Genomic DNA, 16,803 nt, shown 5'->3' with positions numbered 1-16,803 from the left:
CATCCTCATCATCATCCTCAACATCATACACATCATTCTCTTCATCATCATACTCATCATCATCATCATCCTCATCATCATCCTCCTCCTCATCATCATCCTCATTCTCATCCTCATCATCATTCTCATCATCATCATCATCATCCTCATAGATATCAATACTCATCCTCATCATCATCATCATACTCATCATCATCACCATGCTCCTCCTCATCATCCTCATTCTCATCCTCATCATCCTCATCCTCATCATCATACTCAACATCATCATCATCATCCTCATCATACTCATTCTCATCCTCATCATCACCATCCTCCTCCTCATCATCCTCCTCATCATACTCATCATCACCATCATCCTCCTCATCATCCTCATTCTCATCCTCATCATCATACTCATCATCATCATCCTCATACTCATCATCCTCATCATCATACTCATCCTCATCACCATTCTCATCCTCATCATCCTCATTCTCATTCTCATACTCATCCTCATCATCATACTTATCATCATCATCCTCCTCCTCCTCATCATCCTCATTCTCATCCTCATCATCCTCCTCCTCATCATACTCATCATCTTCATCATCCTCATCATCCTCATCCTCATCATCATACTCAAGATCATCATCATCATCCTCATCATACTCATTCTCATCCTCATCATCACCATCCTCCTCCTCATCATCCTCCTCATTATACTCATCATCACCATAATCCTCCTCATCATCCTCATTCTCATCCTCATCATCATACTCATCATCATCATCCTCATACTCATCATCCTCATCCTCATCACCATTCTCATCCTCATCATCCTCATTCTCATTCTCATACTCATCATCCTCATCATCATCCTCATCATCATCATCCTCCTCCTCATCATCCTCATTCTCATCCTCATCATCATACTCATCATCTTCATCATCCTCATCATCATACACATCATCATCATCCTCTTCATCATCATACTCATCATCATCATCATCCTCATCATCATACTCATCCTCAAACTCATCCTCATACTCATCCTCATTCTCATCATCATCCTCCTCATCATCCTCATTCTCATCCTCATCATCATTCTCATCATCATCATCCTCATCGTCATTGATATCATCATACTCATCCTCATCATCATCCTCATCATCATACTCATCATCATCATACACATCATCATTCTCATCATCATCATCCTCCTCATCATCCTCATTCTCATCATCATCCTCCTCCTCCTCATCATACTCATCATCATCCTCCTCCTCATCATCATCCTCATCCTCATCATCATACTCATCATCAACATCATCCTCCTCATCATCATCCTCATTCTCATCCTCATCATCATACCAATCCTCATCCTCATCATCCTCATACTCATCCTCCTCCTCATCATCCTCATTATCATCCTCATCATCATACTCATCATCATACTCATCCTCATCATCATCATACTCATCCTCCTCATCCTCATCATCATCATCCTCATCATACCCATCCTCATCATCATCTTCATCATCATTCTCATCCTCATCATCATCCTCATCCTCATCATCATCCTCATCAACATCATTCTCATCCTCATCCTCATACTCATCATCATACCTATCCTCATCATCATCTTCATCATCATACTCATCCTCATCTTCATCATCATACTCATCATCATCCTCATCAACATCATTCTCATCCTCATCATCATCATTATATCTATCCTCATCATCTTCATCATCATACTCATCATCCTCATCAACATCATTCTCATCCTCATCATCATACTCATCCTCATCATCATCCTCATCAACATCATTCTCATCATCATCCTCATACTCATCATCATACCCATCCTCATCATCATCTTCTTCATCATCATACCCAACCTCATCATCCTCATCATCATCCTCATACTCATCATCATACCCATCCTCATCCTCATCTTCTTCATCATCATACCCATCCTCATCATCCTCATCATCATCCTCATCATCATCATTCTCATCCTCATCAACAACATTCTCATACTCATCATCTTCTTCATCATTTTCATCATCATCATCCTCATACTCATCATCCTCATCAACATCATTTTCATCCTCATACTCATCCTCACCATCAACATCATCATCAAAATCATCTTCATCATCCTCCTTATCATCATCCTCACCATCATCATCATCCTCATCCTCATCTTCATCCTCACCATCATCATCATCCTCATAGTTTGCTTTATTTTTAACGAAAACAAAAACATTGAATTTGAAATCTTGAGAACAAAGTTGGACAAAGTTTCTTAAGGAGGAAATCCAGAGGAAGTGAAGCCAGAACCAGACTGGAGTTGTTCCGACTGTTTTAAGAAAGAAACTCAAACTAAAGTAAACTTCCTGTAATCTTTCACAATAAGAGTCTCAAATACAGACGTAATTTAAGGCTTCAAACCTTCAAGTAATAAAACATGTTTTAATGTTTTTGTTTCTGGACCGTTCAGCTAAACGCTCCTGCGGATTTCCTAGTCAATAAACGATCAAACGTTCCTGATTTTACATCAATGGATCCTGATCAATAGTTCAGATTAGGAAAACTGATTGGAAGAGGAGAATACCTTCACACACACACACACACACACACACACACACACACACACACACACACACACACACACACACACACACACACACACACACACACACACACACACACACACACACACACACACACACACACGTTGCATGAGTAAATAAATAGACGTTCAGCACATCTGCAGCAGTGAATTTTCTGTGCCGGATGTTTTTTCGGTGGCCGTGACGGCATCGCGGAGGGGAACAACAACGTTGTGGCTGCAGGGTGATTTGGGCCGAGTGAATCAGCGGAGAGTTTTGTCTGGTGCGTTTCCATGGTTACCCTTCAGTCCCTGACCAGGTTCTCCTGGTCGTGTTTCTGATGGTCAAAGATCATTTAGAGAGGTCAGAGCCCAGAGACGCCATCATGAACCATGGCCAGCTGGACCTGAGGATCTGGTAGAGATTTGATCTCCTTGGTGGTGAAGGTGGTGCCTCTGGTCACTGGTCCAGGTCGCATGTTGTCCCCGTGCATGCCTGGTTTTCTCCTCAGACTACAATCACGGATGTCCGGTTAAAACTTTAGATACATTAAGCTGATTAAAGCATAAAGATGATCTGTTTTTATGTGTATTTGATGCAATGGTGTTTGTAAAATCATAAAAATAATTATTAACGTAAAAACTTCTCATTTAAGACTTGAATTTATTGGTTTTTGTTGCAGTTGCGTTCAGGACGTCTTCCTTAAACACACAAACTTAGGTAGATGCTGAGGATAGGACCTGATCCAGGCTTTTCCTCTAACAGCTGAATAAATGATCTGATGAGGTCCTGACCTGGGGGCTGCTCCACCGAACCTCCATTAGATCAGCTACAGAGACGCTCACTTCCCTTCTGATGACATCAGATAAAACCCAGTCTCAGGTTTGAGTTCCTCCCCCTAGCATAGCTGCTACTCCCCAAGTGTGTGTGGGTGTGGGTGTGTGCAGGCTCCACCTGAAGCAGGTGTTTAAGGTGACTGGGTTTCCGCTTCACTAACCAGACGACCACTAACCCATCTTCACCGGTTTGAGCATCACAAATGAAAGATCCTAAAGAGAAAACGCTCGTTGTTATAAAGCGTTCCTCTGCAGCCAGGTTCACCGTTATTTAGAGATCAGCAGCAGGTCCAGCGTAGGAGCTCTGGTGCCTCCAGGATCCAGGTCAGCTTGTTTAGATAGAAAACACCACAGGAGCCGTCTCAAGGCTCTTCAGAGTCAACATTCCAGCTGAACTTTCTCATGAGTGCAGGCTCCAGTAACAGCTGCTGCTCTGAACATGCTTTATCTGGTGGGCTGTTTATGTTTATTCATGTTTGTTTATGTTTGTTTATTTGGCAGACGCTTTTATCCAAAGCGATGTACAATGGTTAACCTACAGGGTTAGGGTTGTGATCTGAGGGGGAAGCCGGAAAACCCGGAGGAAACCCACACATGCATGTGGAGAACACGCAGCTCCACGCAGAAAGAGTTTCGAACCTGCAACCTTCTTGCTGCGAGGCAACAGTGCTAACGACTGCGCCACGCAGCTGTGGAGGACAGCAGGTCGCAGACTGCTGGTCTTTGGACAGGAAGACCATCCTGGTCACATGACAGGTTGTTAGAGAGGTTAAAGCCAGCCATCTCCAGCTGGCTGCTGCTGCAGCAGGCCAGTCTCTGAACGTAGCCGGCACACTTTGGATCCAGCTCTTTAGCTTCCCGATGATGGACCTGGACTCGGTGCTCCTCACCCTGACAGCGGAGAACGCAGCATTTGGGTGAGAGTAGGAGAGCAGCAGGTAAATGAAATTCAGATGTGTCATCTTCCTAGAGAGAAGGCGGCGCTCCCTCAGGAGGCGTCTGATGAATATTAATAGGTGGTGAGTAGTGGCGGCGGCACGCCAGGCCTGTCAGGTTTAGAGACAACAGTCCTCACTGCTCCACGAGGGAGCCTCGCTTCTGCTGATGACATCACTGGCGATGAGGCGGTGCTCATTAAGACACACAGGTAAAAGCCTCTCCCTCACGAGGGAGTTGGTGAGAAACGTGGTCTAAAACGAGCTTTTATGGTTATTAAATGACGAAGTTTCCCAAAGACTCGATAAGCCGAAGAGGACTGGCACACAATCAGGCTGACACGAGTCACGCTGCAGCAGCACGCGGTGAAGAAGACGACCACAGGATTTAACTCCTGTTGGAAACGGGAATGTGTGAGTACGGCTTCAAACCTGCAACCAGTTTATTTTGAGCAGGAGAGAATTGTTCTGACGCTGCATCAAACACATCAGCGCCCTCAAGAGGAGCTGAGAGAAAATATAAAACATCCGGTTCCTGGAGGCACCAGAGAGGAACGACAGTCACAAACATTAAAGGTGCAGTCAGAGTTTGGACTCTGAGGTCCAACCCCCTTTCTTCAGGCTCCGCCCCCACAGATGCTGATGGTTAACGCCGCCCAGATGTGACAGCTACAGTCAGCCACACCAGATAAGTTATCCACCCTTTCATAAGGCACCACTCACACGAGTCTACAGATTCATCTTTGATCATTCTGAACTTTTCTTAAACGGGATTTTGGGCTGAAGCTGTTTTTGATCGAGAACTCTTCAGGAACATTTGAGCTTATTTTCATTTGTTGTTAGTTTGATTTGTGATAATAGAGATTCTTCTTCTGTCCCTTATGTAAACAAACTAGAAAAACAGCAGCTTCAAAACCGTGTGTGTGTGTGCATGCGTCTGTGTGTGAGTGCATGCGTCTGTGTGTGTGTGCATCCGTCTGTGTGTGCATGCGTGCGTGTGTGCATGCGCGTGTGTGCGTGCGTCTGTGTGTGTGTGCATGCGTGTGTGTGTGCATGCGCGTGTGTGCGTGCGTGCGTGTGTGTGTGCGTGTGTGTGCATGCGTCTGTGTGTGTGCATGCGTGCATGTGCGCGTGCGTGTGTGTGCGTGCCTATACAGTACATGCGTGCGTGTGTGTGTGCATGTGTGTGTGTGTGTGTGCATGCGTGCGTGTGCGTGCATGCGTGCATGTGCGTGTGTGTGTGCATGTGTGAGCATGCATGCGTGCGTGCGTGCATGTGTGTGTGTGTGCATGTGTGTGTGTGTGTGTGCATGCGTGCGTGTGTGTGCGTGTGCGTATACATGCGTGCGTGTGTGTGTGCATGTGTGTGTGTGTGTGCATGCGTGCGTGTGTGTGCGTGTGCGTATACATGCGTGCGTGTGTGTGTGCATGTGCGTGTGTGTGTGTGTGTGTGTGCATGTGTGAGCATGCATGCGTGCGTGCGTGCGTGTGTGTGCGCGTGTGAGACACAGGCTGATGACAGCCATGCTGAGCCGAGCGGCGTTGAACGTGGGAGTTTGTTGTTTCTGTTGAGGTGGAGTCAAACGCGGTGAGCGGAGCAGCGTACAACAATTACTGGACTACAGCAGGTCTGAGGTAGGAGCAGAGAAGCAAAAACCAGCTTCAGGTCTTCACGGTCGCTCATCTATGCTGATGATAGCATCGTTTACATCGTAACTGTAAACAGGTCCGACCTTGGAGGTGGAACTGAGAGGATTTGGTTCACTTGATGACTAACCACCTCTGCTCTAGTCGGGCCTTACCTGGTCCCAGCCTATACTCCGAAAAAATGTGTGAGACTTGATATCCGTGAAGCCCGTCTGGACCTGGCACCCCAGTCGCTCCTTGGGATCCTGTTGGGTTGAAACAGCTGATCAGAGATGTAAACAACAACAAGCAGGGTAGAACTAATCTGCTTCCCTCACACAGGGTAAGAGCAGACTCAGGCCTGAGCTTCGTTTACCGGTTCCTGCACACGAATAAAGTGTGTTCAGAACAAATACGGGTCGTAGACGAGTTGGGCTTTTTCATCATCAACCCCAACGCTCACCGCCATCTCAGACGCAGGTTTATTAGCAGCACATTCTCTGTTTTCTCTTGAATTTTGTTTCCTCACAAACAGAGGAAGTCGGTTTTGGGAAGAACGCCGGGACTCGGCGGGTCTCAGACGGATGAAAGGCGGCCTGATGCGAGCGGACGGCTCTCACCTTGTTTAGGAAGCCCTTGAGCACGCCGGCAGCTTTCACCGACAGGGACCTCGGGATGCGAATGGGCTTCTCGAGAATAACTGTTGGCAAAAAGAAGGACAGCGGGAAGAGGAGAGACAATGAAAGGGCAGTTGTCAGTAAGGAGGTGGATGATTCAGCGGCCAGGCGGCCTGTAGGTGACCATGTCTGCTGCGTGGGAGTCAGATCCTCCTCCTCCTCCTCCTCCTCCTCCTCCTCCTCCTCCTCCTCCTCCTCCTCCTCCTCCTCCTCCTCCTCCTCCTCCTCCTCCTCCTCCTCCTCCTCCTCCTCCTCCTCCTCCTCCTCCTCCTCCTCCTCCTCCTCCTCCTCCTCCTCCTCCTCCTCCCAGCTCCAACAACAACCAGCCTCGAGATTCACAGAGAGGAGAACAGAAATACGCTAAAATACTGAAGGACGAGAACAGCTCCACATCAAAGTTTTTAATAAAAAGAAAATCAGTTCCAGCTGGAGGTCATGTGACCGGCGCGTTTTCATCCTCAGGTTTCAGATTCACGGCTACACTGTAAAAACACCACTCACAAGGACTTTCACTGACTTTTCCACTTTGATACAACATGGGTTCTGTCTCTGATACCACGCACCCCCAACAGAACCGGCCCAGTACCAGGTGACATATGGTGGCGGCTCATACGTGTGGGGGTCGGGTTCTGCTGGCAGACGTTGACTCAGGAACCCGCTGACGGAGCGGTGAGACCATCAGGTGGACAGAGTCGTGGCAGATCCTCGCCGTGGCGCTCACAGCTGAGAGGATCTGCGTCAGTCTGAAGCACGGAGGAATTTCTGCTGGGGTGGACCGTGTTTGGACGGGTGGAGGTGACCCGGGGGGAGACCATATGGCTGCAATAAAGCATAAATAGAGATCTCTGCTTCCTGAAGGAGGGGCCTACAGTCGAGGTGGAGTTTTCTTTCATTACATCCCATAATAAGTCTCTGAGTGGACCCAGTTCAGGCTCTGGCGGACAAACTAAATAAAACACACAGCAGGAAGTTTTTATTAAAGGCACACTTAGCCTCTCTGCTTGCTTTTAGCACCCCCTAGTGTCCACGACTACTTCTCTGAGGTCCTCGCTGTGCTTTCATCTCTTTTACACCTTCATCTCAGTTTGGCCCGCTGGCCCGTGTTGCCGCAGAGACTACAAATCCCATGGGGCTTTGCGGCATTAGCGTGTCAGTCGAAGCGCTCCCTCCTTTCAGCGTCTGCAGCCATACCCTCCTCATTCTCACACGGAAAACACTCAGAGTTTACTCAGCGATAGACCGAGTGGACCGTCCGCGGCCGACATGAAAAGCTCACCAACCAACTTCCAGTTTAGCGACGCACTCCAGTCAGCGTGACCCCGTCGCTGCTGCAGCTGTCATCTCTCCTCCCCGACACACCGACCCAACTCCGGCCGTAGCTGCTCACATTCTCCATGTTCAGCAGCACATCTGTCTATGTGAGCACCTGTTGTCTGTGATGAAGATGAACAGAACAACCCCGGAGCCTCAGCTCGGAGCCCACAGGTGCAGGTGTGTTAGGGTTAGGGTTAACTCTAACCCTGGAACAGGTGAGCTCCACAGTAAATCACTGGGCTTGAATATTGTGGCTTCAGGCACTTTTCCTGCTCTAAAGCAGGTGAGATGATTTCCTGTAGGAGAATTGTTTTTGTTTTCCTGTAAAATAAGGTTAGACCTGCTCTAAAATGGACCTGAACAGGCTGCAGATGGAATAAAACAGAAAATGCCTTTATTGTCCCTCAGCAGGAAGGGTTGGTGCGACAGCAGCAATAACGATCTTCACAGGAGCAGAAAAGGAGAGTAAACAATAAGAATAACAAGTAAACAACAGAGAAACATCAGCGATTCAAAAGGTTCATTCAACGATGCTGAATTCACACATTTCAGGAATAAAAGAGTAAAAATGGAGACATGATGTGTTGATTTAAAATGTACTTGCTCGTGTGTAATTTAGTTATTCAGTGTTGATGAAAGGTGGAAAGGTTCACCCACAAATACCTGTAAGAAAAAGGAAAATGGCCGCATTTGCCGTCACTTTAAATAAATACGGAGTTCAGCCCACGACGTCGTCCCGGCCTGGTTTAAGCGCTGAAACGTCTCCCAGCCTTCCTCAGTGTCTACAGGATTGACTCGTCACTAAACCCAACCAATCAGCTGTGTTCATGCGACTTCCTGGCCACAGAGGGCAGCAGGGTCTGGCCACTTCATTAACTCTGTAAAGGCTCATTTTAGCGCACCTGCTCAAGAAAATCTTATAAAAATATGAAAAAGTCGCAGAGAATCCCTTTAACACTAACGAAGTCCGCGCTGCAGCGCCCCCGTTCTGATTGGCTGATGCTTACATTTTAAATGGATTTTAGGAAGTTTATTCAGTCATTTATCTACTGTTAGCAAACCACCTGCATGAGACGTCAGAGTGGGCGGAGTCTCTAGAAACAGGAAGTAAACCTCTGAATCAGGGGTGGGTGTGTCCAAACCTAGGGGCTGCACCCTTCCAAGGATGCGTTGTACGGCCGATTATGTCCCAGTGAAGAGAGGAAGTCGTCCAAAGTTGAAGAAAACTCCAAATGCGTCTTTTAAAGGACCGGTCTGGTGTCCCCCCCCCCCCCGTTCAGATTAAGCCCGGGAGGACTAACGCCTTAAACGTTGGTGTACTTAAACCTGGTGGGAGAAACTAAAAGCTTGTGTTGTTAGGATTTTAGTGTACATAAAGAAATCCTCGTAGATGAGCCTCTGACTGGTATTTCCCGTTTAGTGACTTATGGTTGCTAGGCAACAGGACATGCGCTGAAATAGGGCGGCAATAAATATGATGACTCAACCATATTACTTCACAGCCGCTCACTCCCGGGCTGGGCGGTCGAGGAAGGGCCTGTCCTACCCGGTCCATGCAAGACGGGTCCTCACAAGGACACTGTCCTCGACTTCGTTGCTTCAGTCACTTCCTGTTTCTAGAGAACCCGCCCACTTTGAGGCATGTGGACAGACAGCAGCAGGTGAGTCCTGGTCTCTCACCTTGAAAGAGGTACTCTTCTGTGTTCATGTCGGGATTGTCTGTGATGATGTCAAACGGGGACCTTCCAGCCATCATCTCAAACATCAGAACACCCAGAGCCCACCAGTCCACACTGAAACCTGAGAGGTCAAAGGTCAGATGGTAAGAAAACCTTTCATAACCAGAAACTACGGTAACCATGAAGCCAACTTCTGCTGACCGTAGTCCTCTCCTCGGAGAATCTCAGGAGCGATGTAGTTGGGAGTCCCGCAGAAAGTACTGGTGGTGTCGCCGGGTCTGATCCCCTCCTGGAAGACGGAAGAGATGAGATGTGAGCGAGAACATCAACACAGGACAAGTCCTGAGGTGGTGCTGTGAGGCAGGAGATCTCTGTGGGAAGGTCTTCTTCTAGAGGGTCATTAAAGGACACCTTCCTTTATACCTCCAGAACTTAACGGTGCTACCTTCTGATCATGTGATCTGCTCGCAGCACCAGAGGGGTCTCTGAGCATAGCCCAGCTGCCAGCGGTGGCTTTAGTTCCTCTCTTAGTGATTATTTATGACTTGACTCGCTGATTAACAGAACCTTTGATGCGATTTCTGAAGGCTCTGATTCGCTGTCGTCTCCGTACCTTGCACATGCCGTAGTCTGTGAGTTTGACGTGTCCCTCGTGGTCCAACAGGACGTTGTCCAGCTTCAGGTCTCGGTAGATGATGCCCTTTTCATGAAGGAAGTTCAGAGCGATACAGATTTCAGCTGCATAAAACCTGCAAGAGAAACCAGAAGGCTCTAGCGCCACCAGCAGGCCGGAGGTTTCCACTCGTTCAGGATAAACAATAAAACCAGTGAGATGTTCGTTTCCATGGAGATGACAGTCGCCCAGCTAAAACCAGTGAAGATGCTACAAACAAACTACAGATAAAAGTAAATAAAGAATTACATGAAGAATGAAACAGTGAAGTAAACGTTACCATTAAAGCTGCTTTTACCTTTTGGGTCATTTTGCCTCCAAACCAAAACCAAAACAATATTGAAGTTCATTAAATGTTGAATATATTTATATTTATTGAACACAAGTTTAGGAAATCTGTAAAAACTACTGAAGGAAAATATTAATTACATTTATATGCTAACATTTTTGTTTGTTAGTAATTAGAGTATTGTTTATGGTGAATTTAACTATTTAGTACCTGTAAAAACGCAGTAAATTTTTATTTTATTTAGTAAATCTCCAGAAACACGAGTGATGGTTACCGGGGCGCCCTGGAAACGAGGGGTTGCAGGTTCGAGGAGAGGGTGCTCGCTGCAGAACGAGAAAGGCGGAGCTGCAACGGCGTTAGCCCCGCCCATTCACGCAAACTCAGCCTAGCCCACTGACTTCTTCTGTTGTTGTTTGTGTAACCTGACCCACATGAGTTACGGCTGTTACTAGTTTACAGTTGTTAATGCTATGTTCTATGCTCCAATTAAACAAGATAAATACAACTTGCTACGTGACAAAGCCTGAATATATCCCCAAATGAAAAAGTTTCTTTTAGCGAACATCTGCCCACAGCCGCTCCAACAAAAGGGGCCTACAGGAGCAGGTAGTCCAGTGGCAAGAGCGTCTGACTTAGATTTTGCTTTCCCCTCTGCTGATGCTGGTTCGACTCTCGGTGGGGTCGGCAGCAATCTATTTAGCCAGCTGAAACATTTCATTTGTTTATATTTTAGTTGTAATGTTTATTTTCTGCAAAATATTTATGTCTCTAAAAGTTCTTTGAATTTGGTCGTTCCTAAACAGCATTTTAGTTGAAACTCTGCTCATGAATGGACTCACACTGGCTAAATAAACAAACACATTAGTCATTATATTTTAAACGGTTTACCAATAAATGGTTGTAAACATAGTACTGGCAAGCGTAGCTAGAAAAGAAGAAGAAAGTTGACGCCGCTACCGGGAGACGAGCCTGCGCATAGCTACATGCTAACCCTAACCCTAACCACTTCACCGCTACATCTGATAGCAAACATGTGGCGTTACATGTAATTGTGCCATCTAGTGTGTCTTTGTAGATGGGATGTATGGTTTTCCCGTCTGTGTCTCAGTAGAAGTCATTTCAGAAATAATTTGTCAGAAAATTCACAGAATATCCAGATTTGAGAACCAAGACCAGACCCGCTTCGGGGGAGGAGACCAAATTGAAGCTGAGATGGGAGGAAAATGCGTGAATGAGGCCAAAAATGGCTTTGGCGTGTTTCTTATGAGGAAATGACAATATAACATGGTAAAAAGTTCCAAAAGTTAGATTTTTTATTATATGGAACCTTTACAAAAACGGTTCAGTGAACTTCTCAACTCCGTCCTCAACCTTGCATTTTAGATGATACTAGCTATAACACCCTCTTTGGTTCCAGAATGCTATCAAGTCTGACAACTGGTGGCAATTGGACTGACTCTGATGGAATGGGCGGGGCTGACTCTGGTGCAGCTCCGCCTTTGTGGTTCTGCAGCGAGCACCACTCGGGTTCGAGCCCCACTCAGCCAGGCCAGTTGTTGTGTCCTTGGGCAAGACACTTCAGTCTCCCGTCCTGCTGGTGGTGGCCGGAGGCACCGGTGTGTCCCAGCGCCGCCGTGGCTACGACGCAGCTCATCAACACCAGCGTGTGAATGACTGGTGGTGATGTAAAGCACCTTGGGGGGCTGTAGATTCTGAAAAGGCGCTATATGAATGGTGCTTTACCATTTCCTGTTTACTTGTAGTTTTTCTTCTTTCTCTAATTTTTAATAGAACTGAATGTTTCTTAATGCAGGATGAGATTGGATCCTCTGTTACAGGAATGCTCTCCAGCCTGGCTGGCCATAAGAACACGCTGAGGTGAGTCACCCCCCCACACACACACACGTCTCCATCATGACAGCCTCCGCTTTCCGCCGCCGGCTCGGCGCTGCATCAGGCTGCATCCATCCCCTGGCGTGTGGCTCTCAGAGCGCTGCTCATGAATATGTACGGTCATTATGAGTGATTAACATGCTCATTAGCATATGTACAGCCACCGTCTCCACACTCCAGATCGCTGAGGCCCAACGGTGCCTTCCTACATTACCCAGCCTTTGATCCGGCATTTACCAGAGCCGCGGCTGGAGCGCCCCGCGAGCATGCACGCACAATGAATTATGGGTGCTCATTATATTTCCGAGATGTAACAAGTGTTAAGTTGGTTTTGGCAGCACTCTGGCATCCATCCAGAGCTGCAGAGGGAAATCAGCACCGGCCTCTAAAAGCTTCTTTGATCAAACACAAGGTCCTTTTAAAGGAACGCCACTGGTTTGTGTTCCCGTAGAACCAACTAGTCCACCTTAAAACCAGCAGCACCTGTGTCCTGTAGATAAATGCAGCCATCGCATTAGCCCTCACCTCTGGTGATGACATCACTCCAACGCTCCTACAGACAGATGCTGAGCATCTGGATGCTTACCTTGCATGATCCTCAGGGAGCTTCCTCTGTCGCTGCATATGAAACATCAGGTCTCCCCCGTTAACGTACTCAATCACCAGGAACAACCTGCAAAGGGCCGTGGAAACGGGAAGGTTTACTGAATTAACCAGGAAACAGGCTGAAACCTGGTTCTTAAACCTCAGCTCCTTGGTGGTAAACTGTCTTTCCTGTAGATTTAGTGAACTGATCTCCTTCACCAACCTTCACACCCTGGGTCTGGATCTGATCTGCCTCTGCAGGGCTGAGGTTTAAGTAGAAAGGTTCATCCTGACTTCCTCCCACTGAAGCCATGTTAAAGTAGCGAGGCTTTTTCAGGCAGTAAAACACCGAATCAGGCTTAATGAGGGTCACACCTCAGCCAATCAGAGCGCTGGCTCTCGACATGTGATCAGGTTCAGTGTGGACCCTGAGCGGCTAAAGAAACAGACTCAAACAGAACTTTGGTTATTTCCTCTGCGATCAGCTCCAGGCTTTCACCTGTAAGCCCCGCCAGTCTTTGAGCCTTTCTTTATCTTGGTGATCAACTTCCGCTTCCGGTCGGCAACAAGATGGCGCCTGTGCTTGGCTTAGCCGTGGTCACCGGCCACTTTTTCAAACTTTTCTCCACTAACCTCCTCTTTTCCACCTAGCTCCTGTCTGCGATCCTCTTCAGTAGTGTCCCTGCTACCATCTCCTATGATCGCCAGATTGTTTTGTCCTTCCGTTCGTTCACGATCGCCCAAGACGCACCGAGGACATACCTCCCTGTTTGTTTACCTGAGTGGCGCACTGGCCTGGAGCCAAACGACGGTTCCAGCCAGGGTGCCTCCAGCGATGTTTATCTGGTCCCGGGAAAACGTCGGAGGAAAAGAGGTAAACGAGCAGGAATCCAGGTGAGAATAAGACTTCTCTTAAAGCGTGGTTTATCTGGTGAACATCGGCGTGATCTTCTAGCTTCTGGTCCTTTGTTTGGTGACCTGAGGGCCACTTCCACATTCCCGCCAGGCCGCGTTGCAGCGCGGTTCATCCATCCAAGTTTTTTAAGGTCGGTTTATCCTCATTCCTCATGGTTTCTCCTCCTGTTCCCTCCATAAGTGGTTTTTATAAACACCGTGGATCTAACCCTGCTAATCTACGTCCACTAACTCCAGCTGGTTCTGTAGTTTCTGATTCCTCCACCTCACTCAGCATGGCTCTATTAAATACCCGCTCTGTTAACAATAAGTCCTTCCTGCTCAATGATCTAATTCTCTCTAAAAACCTGGATTTTCTGTTTCTGACTGAAGTTTGGCAGCAAACATCTGATTATTCTGCTCTGACTGAACTCTGCCCGAGTGGTTATTCTTTTCTTAGCCAGCCCCGGGGTTCTGGTCATGGTGGAGGCCTAGCTGTTGTTTTCAGAGACCATCTTCCATGTAGCTCTACAACCTCTGGTCACTTTGCTTCCTTTGAACTGCAGCTGATTAAAGTCGGGCGTAAGGACCCGTTCTACTGTGCTGTGGTCTATCGTCCACCTGGTCCAAACAGTTCTTTCCTTCAGGAGTTTAGTGACTTTCTATCCTCCACTGTGAAGCTGTCCAGACTGGTGATTGTTGGTGACTTTAACATCCACGTTGGTGATCCCTCCGATCACTTTGCCATGAATTTCTCCAGCCTTATGGACTCATTCGGCTTTACCCAGCATGTTTCTGGCCCCCCACACACCAGGGGGCACACTCTAGACCTTGTTTGTACCCTGAGTCTAAATGCTGACAGTGTTTGTCCTGAGGACGTTTATAATTCAGATCACCATTGCATTTTCTTTAACTTGTCAGTTTCTGCGTCCCCACCTCCTGCTCGCCATATGGTTAGTTCTCGTTTTCTTAATGAGAGCACAGCTAGCAATTTTTCTGCTGCTTTTGATCCACCCTGTTCTTCTGATAACGACGCAGATTCCTTAACTTCTCAGTTTAACGAGCACTGCCTCTCCATTCTGGACAACATCTGTCCTGTCAGAACCAGATCAGTTCCTGCAGTGAACCCTACTACCTGGTTTAATGACAGCCTTCGCAGCCTGAAGCGCCAATGCAGAAAAATTTAGCGTTTGTGGAAGAAAACCCATCTCCACGTCCATCTGCTGCACCTAAAGGATCTTCTGACATCCTTTAACTCTGCAGTCAGAGACGCTAGGGTTTCCTATTTCTCCAACCTGGTGTCCCAGAGCAAAGGGAACCCCAAGGTGCTGTTTAACACCATCAGCAGCATCGTCTCTCCTGCCTCTCCTACAGCCTCCATCCACTCTGTTACAGACTGTGAGAACTTTCTGTCTTTCTTTGTGGACAAAGTCAATAAGGTTAGATCTAGCATCTCTCCTTCAGCCTTATCGCCGCCTATCCCGACTCCAACCAGGCCCATCATCCTAGATAGCTTTGCTCCTGTTTCTTTGCCTGAGTAAACCAAACTAGTTAACTCTATGAAGACCTCTGCATGCCCCCTCCACATCTTACCCTCATCTTGGTTTAAAAGTGCTTTTCAGTCCATCGGTCCCAGCGTGCTCTCTATAATTAATGCTTCTCTGGTCTCTGGTCAGGTCCCTGCTTACTTTAAGAATGCTGTAATCCACCCACTTCTTAAAAAACCGAGTCTCGACCCCTCTCTCCATAGCAGCTTCAGACCCATCTCTAAACTTCCGTTCATCTCCAAGATCTTGGAAAAGGTTGTGGCTAAACAACTCACAGCTGCTCTTGATGAACAGAACATCTATGATAGCTTCCAGTCAGGTTTTCGTAGAGCTCATTCTACTGAAACAGCTCTTCTTAGGGTCTCTAATGACCTTCTGACTCACAGTGATGCAGGGGACTGTTCTGTTCTGGTCCTGCTGGACCTGAATGCAGCCTTTGACACTGTTGACCATCACCTGCTACTGGAGAGACTCAGAGACTGGGTAGGCCTATCAGGATCTGCTCTGGAGTGGTTCTCCTCTTATCTCTCTGAGCGCTCCTTTTCTGTGGCCGTCTCCAAGTTTAGGTCCTCCACCACCTCTCTCACCCATGGTGTCCCACAAGGTTCTGTGCTGGGGCCTCTGCTCTTCCTCCTCTATCTGCTTCCTCTTCAGCACATCCTGAGCTCCTTCAAGGGAATCTCCTACCATCTTTATGCAGATGACATCCAGCTGTACATCTCCTTTAAGCCCCATGAGATGTCTAAGCTGCAGCTGTTACACACCTGCTTAGACTCCATCAAAACCTGGATGGTGGGAGCTTTCTTCAGCTGAATGAAGATAAGACTGAGATCCTCATCTGTGCCCCAGACAAGCTGGTTCCCAAAGTCAGAGACTCTCTTGGTCAGCTTTCTTCCCACACCAAACCTTCTGTCAGGAATCTTGGCGTGACCTTTGACCCAGCTCTCACCCTGGATTCTCATGTCAGTTCTCTTGTTCGCTCTTTCATTTCATTTCATTTCATCTATTTACAAAGCCCATTCTGTGACCAACGCAGACGTCCAAGGTGCTGAACACAACACAATAAAAACATAAAACCATCAGAATAAAATATAACAATCGTAAAACCAACATAAAATCAATTAAAAGAGGAGAGTAAAAGCAAAAAATAAAATCCTGAAAAAGATTAAGAGGCCGGGTAAAATTTGCTAATCCTGGAATGCCTTGACAAAAAAATGGGTCTTAAGGCGAGTCTTAAAAACCCCAGTGAGGGTGA

General features: G+C 47.2%; 1 protein-coding gene across 4 annotated transcripts in view; it reads right to left on the bottom strand.

The window, feature by feature from the left end:
* prkcz (protein kinase C, zeta) overlaps positions 1-16,803 on the bottom strand; it is a 95,303-nt gene that overhangs the window by 12,193 nt on the left and 66,307 nt on the right. For all 4 annotated transcript variants that reach the window (XM_015968705.3, XM_070544916.1, XM_015968706.3 and 1 more), the window contains 6 exons: positions 13,109-13,195; positions 10,281-10,416; positions 9,869-9,956; positions 9,669-9,788; positions 6,618-6,697; positions 6,174-6,263 (listed from right to left, as the gene is read on the bottom strand). In XM_015968705.3, the coding sequence (XP_015824191.3) occupies positions 6,174-6,263; positions 6,618-6,697; positions 9,669-9,788; positions 9,869-9,956; positions 10,281-10,416; positions 13,109-13,195 (601 nt within the window). The remainder of the gene's footprint in view (positions 1-6,173; positions 6,264-6,617; positions 6,698-9,668; positions 9,789-9,868; positions 9,957-10,280; positions 10,417-13,108; positions 13,196-16,803) is intronic.

Source organism: Nothobranchius furzeri, chromosome 15 (genome assembly GCF_043380555.1).
Source record: "Nothobranchius furzeri strain GRZ-AD chromosome 15, NfurGRZ-RIMD1, whole genome shotgun sequence".
NCBI classification, from domain to species: domain Eukaryota; kingdom Metazoa; phylum Chordata; class Actinopteri; order Cyprinodontiformes; family Nothobranchiidae; genus Nothobranchius; species Nothobranchius furzeri.
This window is presented reverse-complemented; position numbering and strand designations above follow the sequence as displayed.